Below are 15,021 nucleotides of genomic sequence, written 5' to 3'. Positions count from 1 at the left end.
TTTACTTTTTGATGTGTTAGTCACATGAGGGGATAAAAATCTGATGTCACAAAGTCTGTCCTAAAGTCTATCTCAAATTAATTATATTATATCATGTCGGTTAAAAAAATTAAATATTTATAACTTTATCAATTTTTATTTCATTATGATTGGTTAGGAATATAGTTAGTATAGGAGATCCCCATCCCACATGAGGACCAACATTAAACACTTTTTGTTGTTGTTGTTATCTAACATTAAACACTTTGTTAGTAGATATGAATGGGCTTGATCTGTCTGGTTTGACTTAGAATTAGACATCTGAATAATTTGAATTACTTATTTGATAATCTTATATTAAAATTTGGATAACTCAATTCAACTTATTTGAGAGAGAAATTTATGCTTTCAAATTATAATAAACCAATTTAAAATAAAAACATAAAACAATGTTTTTAGAGAGAAATTTATGCTTTCAAATTATTTGATCTTATCATTTGTTACGTTATGTTTTAATAAAACTTTAGTTTTTTAATTATGTTTTAAACTTATTTGACATATTTATCCTATCTGTAATAATTCCAAGTAAAACAGCTTTCCAATTTCTATCAAAGATACTATTCTTCAGCATAATGCTAGAGAACAAGTTGCAGCACACAAAAAATATCTGGAGTTCTGGACTGATGATCTTTCCACTTAACACATATTTTTTATTTATGTTTCCTACTTTTATTTAAAAAAATATTTTTTATTTACATTTTGTTAAATTATTATTTTCATTTTCAAAACCAATCATAAAATTTCACACCATACATTAAGAGAGACAACAAAAATTTGTTGTGTTGTTAAGGAAAGAGATAAACTCTATTATGTATTATGAAGTGTTGTAGTTAGAAGGAGGAAGATGTTTATCAATTGGTTTTTTGGTGTTTCATTGATTAATGAAAAATAGAACAAGAGTCTTAAAATTTTGAGAAAATACTACTCCATTATTGAAAATGACATTTCCTGAATTTTCAGAAAATGATATATCCTTATACTAAATCCTTATAATAATTCTCCTACTTACAAGAAAGTGACATATGGCATAAAATGATACTTTATTTATTAATGATTGACTTATAATTTATATGTGTCACTTTCTTATGGATAGGAGGGGATAGGATGGTATAGTATTATTCAGTAAAATCTTCCCTGCTAAACTATATGCAACTTCTACTCTTCAGTCTAGTTCCAAAGAGAAATCTCTCTCTCTCCCTCTCTCACCCTCTCTTTCATTCATTTTACTCCTTAAACTACTCATAGCTTATGGAGGTGACCAACTTTCTAGTCCTGGCAATATTTGTCCTTTGCCTTCATTTCATCACTAAAACTATCAAACTCAGAAGGCATCAAAACCTGAATCTTCCTGTTGGAAGCTTAGGATGGCCTATAGTTGGAGAAACCTTTGTGTTTTTAAGAGCAATGTTTGATGGCAACATAGTAAGGTTCATAAAAGAGAGAATGGACAAATATGACTCTAGGGTGTTCAAGACTTCATTGCTTGGAGAGCCTATGGTTGTGTTTTGTGGTCCATCAGGGAACAAATTCTTGTTTAGCAATGAGAACAAGAATGTTCAAGTAGGGTGGCCTACTACAGTGAGGAAGCTTTTAAGGTCTTCTTTGGTTAATAAGGTTGGTGATGAAGCAAAGATAACAAGAAGGTTGCTCATGAGCTTTCTTAATCCAGAAGCACTCAGAAATTACTTGCCCAAAATGGATACTATTGCTCAGCACCATATAGACACACATTGGCAAGGTAAGAATTAAGTAATGTAACTATCCATATGTTGCGTTCCAAAGAAATACATAGTCGATATTAAGCCCAGATAAAATGTGAAGATTGTGTTCGACAGTTGATAACTAACATGAAACTATGTTGGATCTAACGATATTACCTCTTAGATCAGAGTTTAGTCTTAAGACTTAAGAGGTTCATTTTGAAAGTCTAGTGCCTGTGATTAACTATTATTTTGTTTTTGATTAATAAGATTGCTTATTCATTAGAAATGAAAAGGAAAATAATGCTATGATCAATAGTATTATACTTTTATTACTTATTTTGAAGGAAATGAAGAGGTTGTTGTCCACTCAACAGTAAAGCTATACACATTTGACTTAGCTTGTTGCTTATTTTTAAGCATTGAAGAGTCTGTCCAATTATCAAACATTTCTTCAAACTTTGGCAAATTTCTGAAAGGGATACTTGGCTTCCCTATAAACTTGCCCGGAACAAGGTTTCATGCGGCCATGAAAGCTGCAAATGTAATACAGAATGAAATAAAAATGATTATAAAGAAAAGGAAAGTGGATTTGGAAGAGAGGAGGGTGTCACCTACTCAAGACCTTCTATCACATTTGCTTGTTACACCTGACACCAACGGAAGGTTTCTGACCGAAATGGAGATTATCGATAACATACTACTACTCCTTTTTGCTGGCCATGACACTTCTAGATCAGTTTTATCATCACTCATGAAGTATCTCACAGATTTGCCTCAAGTTTATGAACAAGTGTTGAAAGGTTCGCGATAAAATCCTTGAACATGTTTACTTTTCTGTTGTATAAAATCGGGTTAGAAGAAATGTTGATATTGTGTGTTTATGACAGAACAACTTGAGATTAGCCAAGGGAAAGAGGAAGGGGAACTCTTGCAATGGGAGGATGTTCAGAGAATGAAATACTCATGGAATGTTGCATCCGAAGTCATGAGGCTATCACCTCCTGTTACTGGTACTTATAGAGAAGCAATAAAGGATTTCACCTTTGCTGATTATAACATCCCTAAAGGGTGGAAGGTATTTTTTATCTATCTTGTAATGCTTTGTTAAACTTCAATCATGCCTAATTGTACCATGGCACTTGATAGCATATAGCATCTATAATTCATGATTGTAAGTACCTATATGCCACCCATCTTTAATTTTACTTCAGATTCATGCATCAAATTTTTCTTTTCGTATTTTAGATGTATCATTAAGCTGCTAGTGTAAAAGCACACAAGACACCAAGGCTAAAAGAGAAAAGTTACTATCTATATTTAAAACTTTTTGCCAATATGAGTTATTACTCTTCTATTTTCATTAACCAAGAACTTAAATCATGGCACTAGTTTGTTTCATGTTTTCTATATCCTTATCTGTTCTTTGTTTCTATGAACTACTTGACGTTTCTTATGTTAACTTAGACTACAAGCCTCTTTCACATTTATTTGAGGTCAAACAATAATGATTGGTTATGATAAAAGGTTCCATGACAGGCGATGCTTCTATACTAATATAAGACCTATAGAACAAGTGATGTATGCTAAAATGAGGGGATCATATCATCATCTTTTATGAATAATGCTACCTACACTCATATAACTTCACTTCTCCATAGTTTTTATCATTTGATTACATCTAGTCACACTACCTTTTTTGCACATTTATACCCTTATTCTATCACTACTCTCAAATGTGAGCATTAGAGTTGCGCAACCAGCATTTTCGGTCTTTAAAATATACATGGTCTTTTTTGGCAGTTGCATTGGAACACAGCTTCGTCACACGTGGATCCAACACTTTTCCCAAATCCTGAGACATTTGATGCATCAAGATTTGAAGGAGCAGGACCTACACCCTTCTCGTATGTTCCATTCGGAGGAGGACCTCGAATGTGTATAGGGCAAGAGTTTGCACGGTTAGAGATACTTGTGTTCATGCATAACATTGTGAAAAGGTTCAAATGGGATTTAGTGAATCCTGGTGAGAAGTTCAAGTATGACCCCATGTTAGAACCAGAAAAAGGACTTCCAATTCGACTTCAACCTCACCATTTCTAGCCAAATATGTTGCTCTCCATACACATAGTGCATGAATTATAAACTAAGTTGTAATCTGATTTAAACCAGTTTATTTGAATTTTATTTCATTTTGTATCCACTAGCTTGGACAACTTTGATTATTTTCATATGTATGCATTACTTCACATCTATGGTTCCACCAAGATGGCCAATAAACTTTATGTTAAGTATAAGTTACATTCATTTTAAATTTGCAATTAATTTGACCCCTAAACTTTAATTTTGATCTGTTATATAACATGCAGTGACGATGGCGTAAGAAATTAAAAGTTTCTTTTTCATATAATGAACAAAATGGAAATGAGTGTGACAAGTATAACCAACAAAATTAGTTTAATCCAACAAATGTTAGGTTCATAATGGCAGCTTCTTTTTATCAGGCTGCAATGCCTTCTGCTACTGCTATTGTTTGTTTCTGTTTAATTTGATATTAGTTCATACAGCAATCCAATTGCATATAACAACCATGTTGAAAATCAAAGGATATAGAACAGAAAGAAAGTGCATATGAACATAAGAAAGAAATCTTATAACCTAAAACAATACCCTTCATTCTGCACATTTCTTTTATACATCTGCTTCAGGAACCTCATTGATTATGGTGAATGTTTTTTCAATAGAGACCTCATTGGTTGGTTGCTGCAAAGGCTCCAATGAATCTACTATATCTCGCATTAGAGGCCGTGCTTTCGGATTGCGGTTCAAGCAATGATAAACAAGCATTGCAGCTTTGTGAACTCCTTTTATTGGATAATCACCTTCCAGCCTTGGATCTATAATATTTAGCAGTTTCTTCTTTTCCTTCAGCAAGGGAAGAGCCCAATCTGCTAAGTTCTGCTCTCTAGCAGGTCTTAACCTGTCTAAGGATTTTCTCCCGGTGAGAAGTTCAAGAAGAACAACACCGAAACTGTAAACATCACTTCTAGGGGTTAAATGACCTGCACAATAGATCATTATGGTGTCAACATTCTATATATATATATATATATATATATATATATATGACCTATAAAGCACGGATACGGATATGTGTCGCATACGATACATATCCGATACATCGACATACATTTTTTTCTAAAATAAATCAAAATATCCAAAGTAAAAAATATAATGAAAATTGAAAATCATTGCCTCCATAACAAATTTATCTTATCCTATTTTAATAAAAACGAATATATCTTATCCTATTTTATTGAATAGAAGAGTCTGAATTCTAGTTTTTAAAGTCACTTTACCTGTCATTATGTATTCAGGTGCAGCATACCCATATGTTCCCATTATGCGAGTAGAAACATGGGATTTGTCTCCAACTGGTCCATCTTTGGCAAGGCCAAAGTCAGAAAGTTTTGCATTATGCTCCTGTTTTTTGAAACATATAAAGAAATGCTCAAGATATTAGTTAGCTATTTAATCTTTTGGTGAATCAAGATAACAGCTTAGTTTGGAAATTAAACATTGTAGTTTTTGCTGTACATGAGTATAAACTAATATTTATGCACAAACTCAGGCATGTATATTTTCACTATTATGCAAAATTTGTGGATTCTGCTTCAACATCTGATATTTAACTAGAGATATTACAATGTACTAACTTGTGCTAATCGATCTTGTGATATATTCTTTTGCCTGTAAATGCATGTTTATTCAAGTAAAAGTACATCAGACATATAAAAACTATGGTTAAACTACATTATGTCAACCAAGCATTCTAAAACCAGTAATCAACACAAATCCATTATTGAAAAACCTAAGCTACATTATGGAAACCATTATATTATTTACCTCCCAATATATGCTTAAATAGTTAAACTTTAATTGCTTATATGTGTACATATTTTTATAGTTTTATCATAAATATCTCTTCACCAAAAGAAATGGTATGGTTTCTTCTTTTCATTCATAGTTAACATAAATCCTTAAATGTACTGACCAGGTCCAATAAAATATTTGATGTCTTAAAATCACGATATATGACAGGTTTTTCTGCTTCATGAAGAAATGCAAGTCCCTTTGCAGCACCAAATGCAATCTTCATTCTTATGGACCATGGCATAGGAAGCAATATTTCTGCAATATTTAAGTTAAGACACATTACATATATATATATATATATATATGTGCTAAAAAATTAAAGAGGTATATGTATCATTAACTTTTAACTATCATAGATTAAAATTAAAAATGAAATGCATGTTGTTGTGGGTTTTATGTGAGCCAAGTTGTGTAACATCATAATAAAACTTATTTATTGTTACCAAACCAAAATTGTTAAACAAAAAGCATTTCTACCAAAACTGGATAAATTTTAATTAATTTAATGACATTCATAAACACAACTATCATATACGTTATCTTTTAATTTGTCGATTTTAATTTTTTTATTAAAATAAATTTAAAAGTATATACGTTAAAAATTAATTTTCACCATATACCACACACTACTAAAGAGAGTCTAATTTCATATTATGTGCATGTAGCACCCTCCAAAATTTACTTACCTTTTGTCAACAACAATATTAGAACCCAATCTATTATCCCCAAAGCCCAATCAAACTGAATCCCAAAATACTCAATATACTTGAGTCACAAGTGAGACACCACGTCTTGAACCAAAACCTTAAAACATTAGTTCCATGGGTCTTTCCTTCTTATAAACTCTTTCACTCCTCCCCGCATATCCAATGTGGGACTTCACACTTGAATAAACTCAACAGTTCATTTCACCATAGAAAGCTTCCACTTTCACATGGTATCATAACACCTTCTTTGAATGTGTCTCTAATGTGCAACTCTTCTCCTACTATCTTGATACATTGTTTAGGCTTCTTCCTTTTCTTCCCCTTTTCTTTCCCATTTCATTTTTTGTCTCAAATGACAAATCAAATCATAAACCCAATCTTATATCCTGGAACCCCATTCTTCATCCATCCTAATGAGAATCCTGATGCAACCTTAGTCTCCACCCTATTGAAAGGAGAAAACTACCATTCATGGTCAAGAGCCATGAACATGGCACTTGAAACGAAAAATAAATTCCAATTTGTGGATGGAACTTTGCCTAAACCAGCTATTGATGATCCTATCTATCCAATTTGGCGCAGATACAACACCTTAGTAGTGTCTTAGTAGAATCAGTCGATTGATCCTACAATTATCCAGAGTGTCTTATGGATGGAAACTGCTGCTGAAATCTGGAAAGATCGTCAAGAAATATATTATCAAGGTGATATTTTTCGAATCTCAGATCTTATTGGTGAAATTTACTCTATCAAACAAGGTAACTCCCCTATTGAAGCTTACTATACAAAGATTAAGGGACTTTGGCAACAACTTAACAATTTTAATCTAATTCCCCTTTGTTCTTGTGATATAAAATGTCATCGCTCATTAATTCCCACCAATAAGAGTTATAGGGAGCGTGATTATGTTATATGTTTTTTAAGGGGGGGTTAAATGAACAATTTTCAGCATTAAAATCTCAGATCATATTAATGGAACTTCTTCCTCCTGTAAATACAGTTTTTTCCCTAATTTTTCAACAAGAAAGACAAATGTAAATAGAAGATCCTAGGCTTTTGGCTAATCTTTCAAACAATAGTGATATGCATAATATGCACAACAATGTATCTAGAGGGAGAGGAATGGGATTTAGAGGACAAAGCTATGGCAGACCAGGTAGAAACAATGGTTTAGGGAGATCCCTAGGAGACAGAGATCAGAAAATCTGCACTTATTGCCAAAAGGTGGGACACACTATATCTGTATGCTATCAAAAGCATGGATATCCTCCCAATTATTTCAATTCAGGCTCTACAAATAATTGTGTGACAGAACATGAGGATGAGGAATTACTGATATTCCTAAAACACATCAAGATAATCAAAAATCCAATCTGTCTTTCACACCTGAAGAGCACCAAGCGTTAAGATCTTTGCTACATCAGACAATAAACCAACAAAATCACACTACCAATTACATCACCTCCAAAACTGCCAACCAGGTTGCCAAGAACTCATGTAACCATTTAATTTTCTCATATGTGACAAAGGATAATTCATGGATCCTAGATATTGGAGCAACAGATCATGTTTGTTACTCCTTGTCTCAATTTCAATCTTTAAAAAAAAATTAGACATATATCAATCACATTGCCCAATGGAAGCCAAGTTATGGCTGAATACTCAGGAACAATAATGTTTTCTACTCCTCTATATCTTACTAATGTCCTCTACATTCCATCTTTTAACTTCAATCTTATTTCTATATCTAAACTAACATCTTTTTTGCCATGCAATCTAATTTTTTCTGCTATTGGTTGCACAATTCAGGATCTCCACTCATTGAAGATGATTGGTGTAGCTGAAATTAAAGGGGTCTATATGTTATGGTATCCCCTGTCCTGACTCAAACAAAGCCTCACAATATTAATAAATATGTCAGATATAGTGATTGTAATCTTTGGCACTATAGGTTAGGTCATTTATCTCATGACAAACTTGTTGCTATGCAAACCAAGTTCCCTTTCATACAATGCACTAGAACTAATAATCCATGTGATATTTGCCACAAAGCTAAACAAAAAGGACTTCCATACTTTGATAGCAATACTAAATTTGTCTGTAATTTTGATCTCATACATATGGACATATGGGGACCTGTTTCTAATCCCTATACTTTTGGACACAAATATTTTTTAACTATAGTTGATGATAAGAGTAGATTTACTTGGATTTATTTCATGAAATTAAAATCAGAAACTTGTCATCTCATAAAGGCTTTTGTTCAATATGTTCAAACCCAATTTTCTTGTAAGATTAAAACCATTATGAGTGGCAATGGAAGAGAATTTATCATTCTTGATTTCATCTTTCGAAAGGCATCAAACATCATGTGTTGAAACTCCTCAACAAAATGGGATTATTGAGAGGAAACATCAACACAACCTTGTTGTTGGTAGGGCTCTAATATTTCAATCACATCTGCAGTTATGTTTTTGGAACTATGCAATATCTCATGCTATTCATTTGATAAATAGTCAGCCTACACATTTTTTTGTCTAAATGATCACCATATGAGGAATTGTATAATTATTTGCCTGACATTAAGAATTTGAAAGTTTTTGACAGTTTGTATTTTGCTTCGACTATTGTTTCTCACAGGACTAAGTTTGATCCAAGATCCAGAAAATGCATCTTTCTAGGCTTCAAGCAGGGAACAAATGGGTGCATCCTGCTTGATTACAAAACTAATGAAATTTTTGTCTCAAGAAATACAATTTTTTATGAGCATATCTTCCCTTTTGCCCATTGTGAACCTAATAACCTATCTCAACAAACTATCCTACCCATAACTCAAATAGATCATTTCCCATATGAGTACCCTGCATTAGATCCCACTGCTACAGAACCAAACTCTCACATAGACTCTCCTAACCAAAACTTAACCATTCCTACAAATCATATATCTTCCAACACTAATAATAACAATCATATCAACTCCTCTCCTATTCATACTAATAGACATTCCACCAGACAAAAGAAACCACCTCAATACCTACAAGACTATCACTGCATCATAATGACTAACTCTGCCTCAATTTCCTCCTCAAAGGTCAGGTGTCCCATCTCCAATGGTATCACCTATGATAAATTGTCTTCATGTCACAAGCATTTCTCTCTAGCCATCTCTAACACACACACCAACCCAGTACCATGATGCAATCAAAATTCACTACTAGAATGATGCTATGAAGGCTGAATTGTCTACTCTTGCTAAGAGCAACACTTGGATCCTAACATCTTTACCATCTGATAAGAAGGCAATAGGATGCAAGTGGGTCTATAAGATCAAACACAAAGCTTATGGAACCATTGAAAGATACAAAGCCAGATTGGTTGCCAAGGGATATACACAAACTGAAGGTCTTGACTACTTAGATACATTCATTCCAGTTGTTAAGATGACAACAATAAGAGTCCTCATTTCCCTTGCTGCCATTTTCAACTGGCACCTGCAACAGCTAGATGTCAACACAGCTTTTTTGCATGGAGAATTAAAGAAAATTGTTTATATGAAGATCCCACCTGGTCTGCAAGTTTCAAACCCAAACCTTGTTTGCAAGTTGCAAAAGTCCATTTATGGGCTAAAGCAGGCCAGTAGGCAATGGCACGCCAAAATCACCACCACTCTACTCAAATCTGGTTACAAGAAATCTAATGCAGATAATTCTTTATTCATCAAATCCAACTCTGCAGGTTTTACAACAATACTAGTCTATGTGGATGACTTGGTATTAGCTGGTAATAACCTTCAAGAAATCATCAACACCAAGCTTTTGTTGGATAGGGAATTCAGCATTAAAGACCTTGGTAACCTCAAATTCTTTCTAGGCATGGAGATAGCTAGATCAACTCAAGGCATTGCTCTATACCAAAGGAAATACACACTGGATTTGCTACAAGAGGCTGGATTCCTTGGCTCTAAATCCTGCTCTACACTTATGGAATATAACACCAAACTTCATACAAATTCTGGTGAAACTCTTGCTGATGGATCTTCTTACAGAAGATTGTTGGGAAAGTTTCTCTACCTCACACTCGTCCTGATATTTCCTGCTATGTTGGCATTCTAAGCCAATATTTGGTTGCTCCTACACATCTTCATCAAAGTAGTGCCAACAGAGTCTTAAGATATCTTAAACAATCCCCTGGAAAAGGTCTCTTCTTTCCCTGCTCCAATACAACAGTAATAAAGGGGTTCTCTCATTCAGATTGGGGGGCATGTTTGGATACTCAAAGATCAATCACAGGGTGGTGTTTTTACCTAGGCTCATCCCTCATCTCTTGGAAAAGTAAAAGGCAAAATACAGTTTCTAGATCTTCTGCAAAACCAGAATATAGAGCTCTAGCCATGGCCTATTGTGAAGCTCAATGGCTTCTCTTTCTCTTCAAGGATCTTGGCATCTCTCATTCTGCTCTTGTTAGCATTTATTGTGACAACATATCAGCTTTGTATATTGTCGCAAATCCTGTCTTCCATGAAAGAACCAAGCACATAGAGATTGATTATCATGTTGTTCGTGAAAGGGTGCAAATGATATTATTCATCTTCTACCTATCTCATCCTCTTCACAAATTGTTGATTTGTTCACTAAATCCTTGTCTCCAGCACCATTTTAAGCTTTAGTTTCCAAGCTTGGCATGTTAGACATTCACATGCCAACTTGTGGGGGCTGTCAACAACAATATTAGAATCCAATCTGTTATCCCCAAAGCCCAATCAAACTGAATCCCAAAATACTCAATATACTTGATCTTTCTGTTTTAGGAAAGTTGGTTAGGAATAGTTAGTTTTTTCTGTTTTGTTAGTTTTCCTATTTTAGTATAAGTATCTAGTTCTTTTCTGTTTTCAATGCAATGTAAATCATAATCTTTCATTCTCAATAAACACACAGACATTCTTTTACTTTCTTCTTGTTCTTTTCATTTGCTTCCATTATAGCTTGGGATATAACCTTTTGTTCATTTCACCATGGAAAGCTTCCATTTTCACACCTTTATACATATGATAGAGTCTAGACAATCTTGATAGTAAGGTATTAAATTTAAAGACACTAAAATGGAATCTTAATGACAAAAATGTTGGTGTGGCAACCCATTAAATGTGCGACATAAAAACATTGAACTTATACAAATTTTGTTTATAGTTGCAGTATGACATGTTCCTATGATTGAAAATTTGTGCCTGGTTTGATATGGTTTGGTGCATCAGGATATGTACAATGTTGACCTTTAATGTGGTTGTATCATTCTAATTCAAAACCATTTTCCATTTTCAGTTAACCAAGTAAAAATTAAAATATTTGATCGTTGTTAATGAACCTTCACTTTCCTATGCACGTAATGAACTCTACTAGTACATTTTTTACTACTAAATGAATGTTACATTAGTTGGGAGGGTGATTATTGTTTTTCACTAATTTGACACATTTCATAATTATCATATAAGTAAAGCTGAAGAATTTTAGAGAGAAATGAAGTAAAATGGAAAGGTTGACAACTCAGAAAATTTATATTTCATGAATTTAAGTTTTTAAGTTTTTTTGAATTTAATCTGAATAATACATATGTCACTTATTAAGTTTTTATTTTTCCTTCTTTCCTTCTTAGAACTATTGTACTAAGAATGTCAAGGTGTCATGGTAAGAAAAGGTTTTTAATTTGTACCACTCCAATAATGTGTCATTATTGTCTTTTATTCTGTCAAACATTTTTAATGGTACAGTTGAGAAGTTGAGATTACATACATTGAATAGTACATAATGGAAATTAACAATTTTCTAGACATTATTTAATTTCTTTGCTAGCTAGTCTATGGTGGTTATATGCATTGCCAGAATTTCATCCTATTCCTAACGATATTTAATATCAACAAATGATATATTGTCCTAAATTAAATTCTAAACCATACTTTAGATTAATGATAATAAAAAAATAAAAATAATGAATATTTAATTTATTTTAATTAATATGACATATTTTTATTAGTTTTGTGACATAATTTTATACAATGTCCATCATTAAAGAATGCAAAATTTCATTATGCAAGAAAAGGTGGCATAGAATACTTACTTGAGAACAAATTGTTCTCTACACTTCCCCTAGCCATATACTCATATATTAGCACCCTATGTTCATCTTCACAGCAGTATCCAATCAACTTCACTAGATTTGGATGTGAAAGCTGCCCCAAAAATATAACTTCTGCCTACAAAGCAGTCAAACTCTTAATCAACCTTACATTTTATAACCAAAAACACACCCAAAAAAATATTACATCATGTTATAATTTGTTAAGGTGCAAGCATAAATATACACAATAAGAATGTACACAAAGATATGAACTTCAATGCATCACAACTTTCGCTACATATTTCACTTTTACAGCATAAAATATCAATATTTGGTGCTACAAACCAGAAATTTGTTCTATATAGATGAAATATGATCTTCTCTAGTATTAAAGGGTCTAGTACTGAGTCTCATATTTCAGTACTGCATGGTCCAGTACTAGAGAGGATACCAGACCTATATAGATATGCTAGATGATTGGAAATATATAGAATTTAGAATTACCAGCCATTCTCTATGCCCTTGATGACTATTGTCACCATCATGAACCTTAACAGCTACAGCAAGAGAAGAAAGTCCTTCCCTTAACTCCTCAGAAATAAAGCCTTTATAAACACTTCCAAATCCTCCTCCTCCCAATACACTATCTGGCCTAAAATTTCCAGTCATTATCTTTAATTCATCATAAGTGAATGCAATCAATGGATTCAAAGCTGAATTGCCACGTAGGTCTTCTACTTCTTCAGGGTTAGATGGTAACTTATTATCATCATTCCTTTGTTTGATTTCCTGGTTTTGCTCTTTTTGGTGAATCAAGTAGAGAAATTAGAACAAATAATATACACAAGGATAAAAATAACCAATGACATTAACTGCAAAAGTAATCATGTGTTACATGTAATAGTTAATCCAAAGGAATGTTATGCAAAAAACATTGAAATGCTATGATGTAATAAAGTTAAGGAATATATATTATATATAATTATATAGCTCCATTTCATATTCCACCACAGAGAAGACAGGGAAAGGAAAAAAGTTAGACACTATAAAAAGCATTGAATTATGAAAATATATTATACTTGTGAAGCAATGGGTTATATTTTAATACCCCACCAATAGTTTTCATAGATTTAGCTAATTAAGATAATATTACAAACACTAAAGTTGGAGGTTTCCACTATCCACATAAGACACACTTTGAAGCAGACATAAGGAAAAGGTGATAAAGGTTCATATTAACAAATTCTATAGTGAAGTTACTTTAGAAAAGTGAGAAAGATTTTTGAAGACAGCATGTAACTCATATATAGAGATTTCTGCTTTTTTTTCCCTTTCTTTTTCTTCAAATGATTTGCTGAATATTTACATGCCTACAAGGATGAACCAAACAAGCTAACACTGCATACAAAAGTTCTGCTGTATTAGCATTGATTTAATTACTAAAATACCAAGACAATGTTCAATGAAAACAAAAGAAAAGGGTGATTAATAAATGAAAGAACGGAATTGAAATACTCCTAAAACACTTAAAATATGAAATCCCACGTTGAGTAGAATAAGAATAAGAAACTTAGTGTGTTAAGCAATGAAGCTCTCCTAACCCAAAAAGATTAGTCTATTATGTGAGAGAGTTTTTTACTAAATGTGAAACTTCTAACATTGTCGCCCCTTTAGGATCGATGTCCACGACGACTTTCACCCTATCGATACTGACCGATGGTAGCATTTTCTCTTTTTTGCGGTTTCACTCAACTATTAGTATTCGGTAATATACCATAATCTAGTTTATAAGTGGGTCTTTCCATGACATAACTCTCAAAGAAAGCGCATCAATTGTTAAGGAGAGTTAAGTCAAAAGACTAATCTATTAGCAGGAGAGCCTCATGGTTTAAGTACTACATTGAATTTCTTATTCTACTCATTGTGACACTCCTAGCATTCATTTTGATAGAATATTGAAAGAAGAATTAAGCACAAGAAGAAGAAGAAAAGAGATAAATGAAATACAGAAAGAGGAAAACAAGTCATCTAATCCAAAGCTCTAACTAAACACCTACCAAAAACACTAAGCCATGTTTATTTTTTTTGTTTGCCTGAGAAACCAACCTGACTTTGCATTGGCTGAGACTCTATAATCTGATGGTTCCAACTTACACCAGCAATTACCCATTATACCAAATCCAGATATGCACCTTTGCACAGATTGCACCACCTCCTTCACCAACACCCCATCACAAAAGCCAGAACCTTTCTTTTTTCTTTGTGTTTTGATTCTCACCTTTTAAAAAACATGGCTTAGATTTTAGGCCAAGGAACACAAAATACAAGAAAACAAGTCCAAAGGAAAAGAAATGAAAAACATGGTCTCTATAGTAGTTTAGCTAGTGTTTATGACATGTACACTTATTGACAACACAACAGTGAGAATGGGAAGATTTCTTTTGAAGAAAGAGTGGGATATAATTCAGTGATGGCAATGATGGGTTGAGTGTGAAGTTATGGAGTATTTGATGAGGTGGGTGAATGTG

At 33.0% G+C, this 15,021-nt stretch overlaps 2 protein-coding genes across 2 annotated transcripts; one reads left to right on the top strand and one right to left on the bottom strand.

The window, feature by feature from the left end:
- On the top strand, positions 1,251-3,922 carry LOC109362590 (beta-amyrin 28-oxidase-like). The gene is made up of 4 exons (XM_019608488.1): positions 1,251-1,777; positions 2,087-2,542; positions 2,630-2,817; positions 3,543-3,922. The coding sequence occupies exons 1-4, from the start codon at positions 1,288-1,290 to the stop codon at positions 3,840-3,842; spliced, it is 1,434 nt and encodes a 477-aa protein (XP_019464033.1). The 5' UTR covers positions 1,251-1,287; the 3' UTR covers positions 3,843-3,922.
- Positions 4,276-15,021, bottom strand: LOC109362591 (probable serine/threonine-protein kinase PBL16). The gene is made up of 6 exons (XM_019608489.1): positions 14,600-15,021; positions 12,998-13,293; positions 12,494-12,629; positions 5,794-5,930; positions 5,099-5,222; positions 4,276-4,801 (listed from the first exon to the last, which is right to left on the bottom strand). The coding sequence occupies exons 1-6, from the start codon at positions 14,661-14,663 to the stop codon at positions 4,431-4,433; spliced, it is 1,128 nt and encodes a 375-aa protein (XP_019464034.1). The 5' UTR covers positions 14,664-15,021; the 3' UTR covers positions 4,276-4,430.

This window comes from Lupinus angustifolius, chromosome LG12 (genome assembly GCF_001865875.1).
Source record: "Lupinus angustifolius cultivar Tanjil chromosome LG12, LupAngTanjil_v1.0, whole genome shotgun sequence".
Classification (NCBI taxonomy): domain Eukaryota; kingdom Viridiplantae; phylum Streptophyta; class Magnoliopsida; order Fabales; family Fabaceae; genus Lupinus; species Lupinus angustifolius.
The sequence above is the reverse complement of the archived record's forward strand: the minus strand, read 5'-3'. Positions and strand labels throughout refer to the sequence as shown.

Excerpts from the sequence above, each read along its gene's own strand:
- LOC109362590 (XM_019608488.1), top strand. The coding sequence starts at position 1,288 with ATGGAGGTGACCAACTTTCTAGTCCTGGCAATATTTGTCCTTTGCCTT. Across the intron at positions 2,543-2,629 it reads TTATGAACAAGTGTTGAAAG|AACAACTTGAGATTAGCCAA; the intron begins GTTCGCGATAAA and ends TGTTTATGACAG. Across the intron at positions 2,818-3,542 it reads ACATCCCTAAAGGGTGGAAG|TTGCATTGGAACACAGCTTC; the intron begins GTATTTTTTATC and ends CTTTTTTGGCAG.
- LOC109362591 (XM_019608489.1), bottom strand. The coding sequence starts at position 14,663 with ATGGGTAATTGCTGGTGTAAGTTGGAACCATCAGATTATAGAGTCTCA. Across the intron at positions 5,223-5,793 it reads CAAATATTTTATTGGACCTG|GAGCATAATGCAAAACTTTC; the intron begins GTCAGTACATTT and ends TTCAAAAAACAG. Across the intron at positions 4,802-5,098 it reads ACCTGAATACATAATGACAG|GTCATTTAACCCCTAGAAGT; the intron begins GTAAAGTGACTT and ends TCTATTGTGCAG.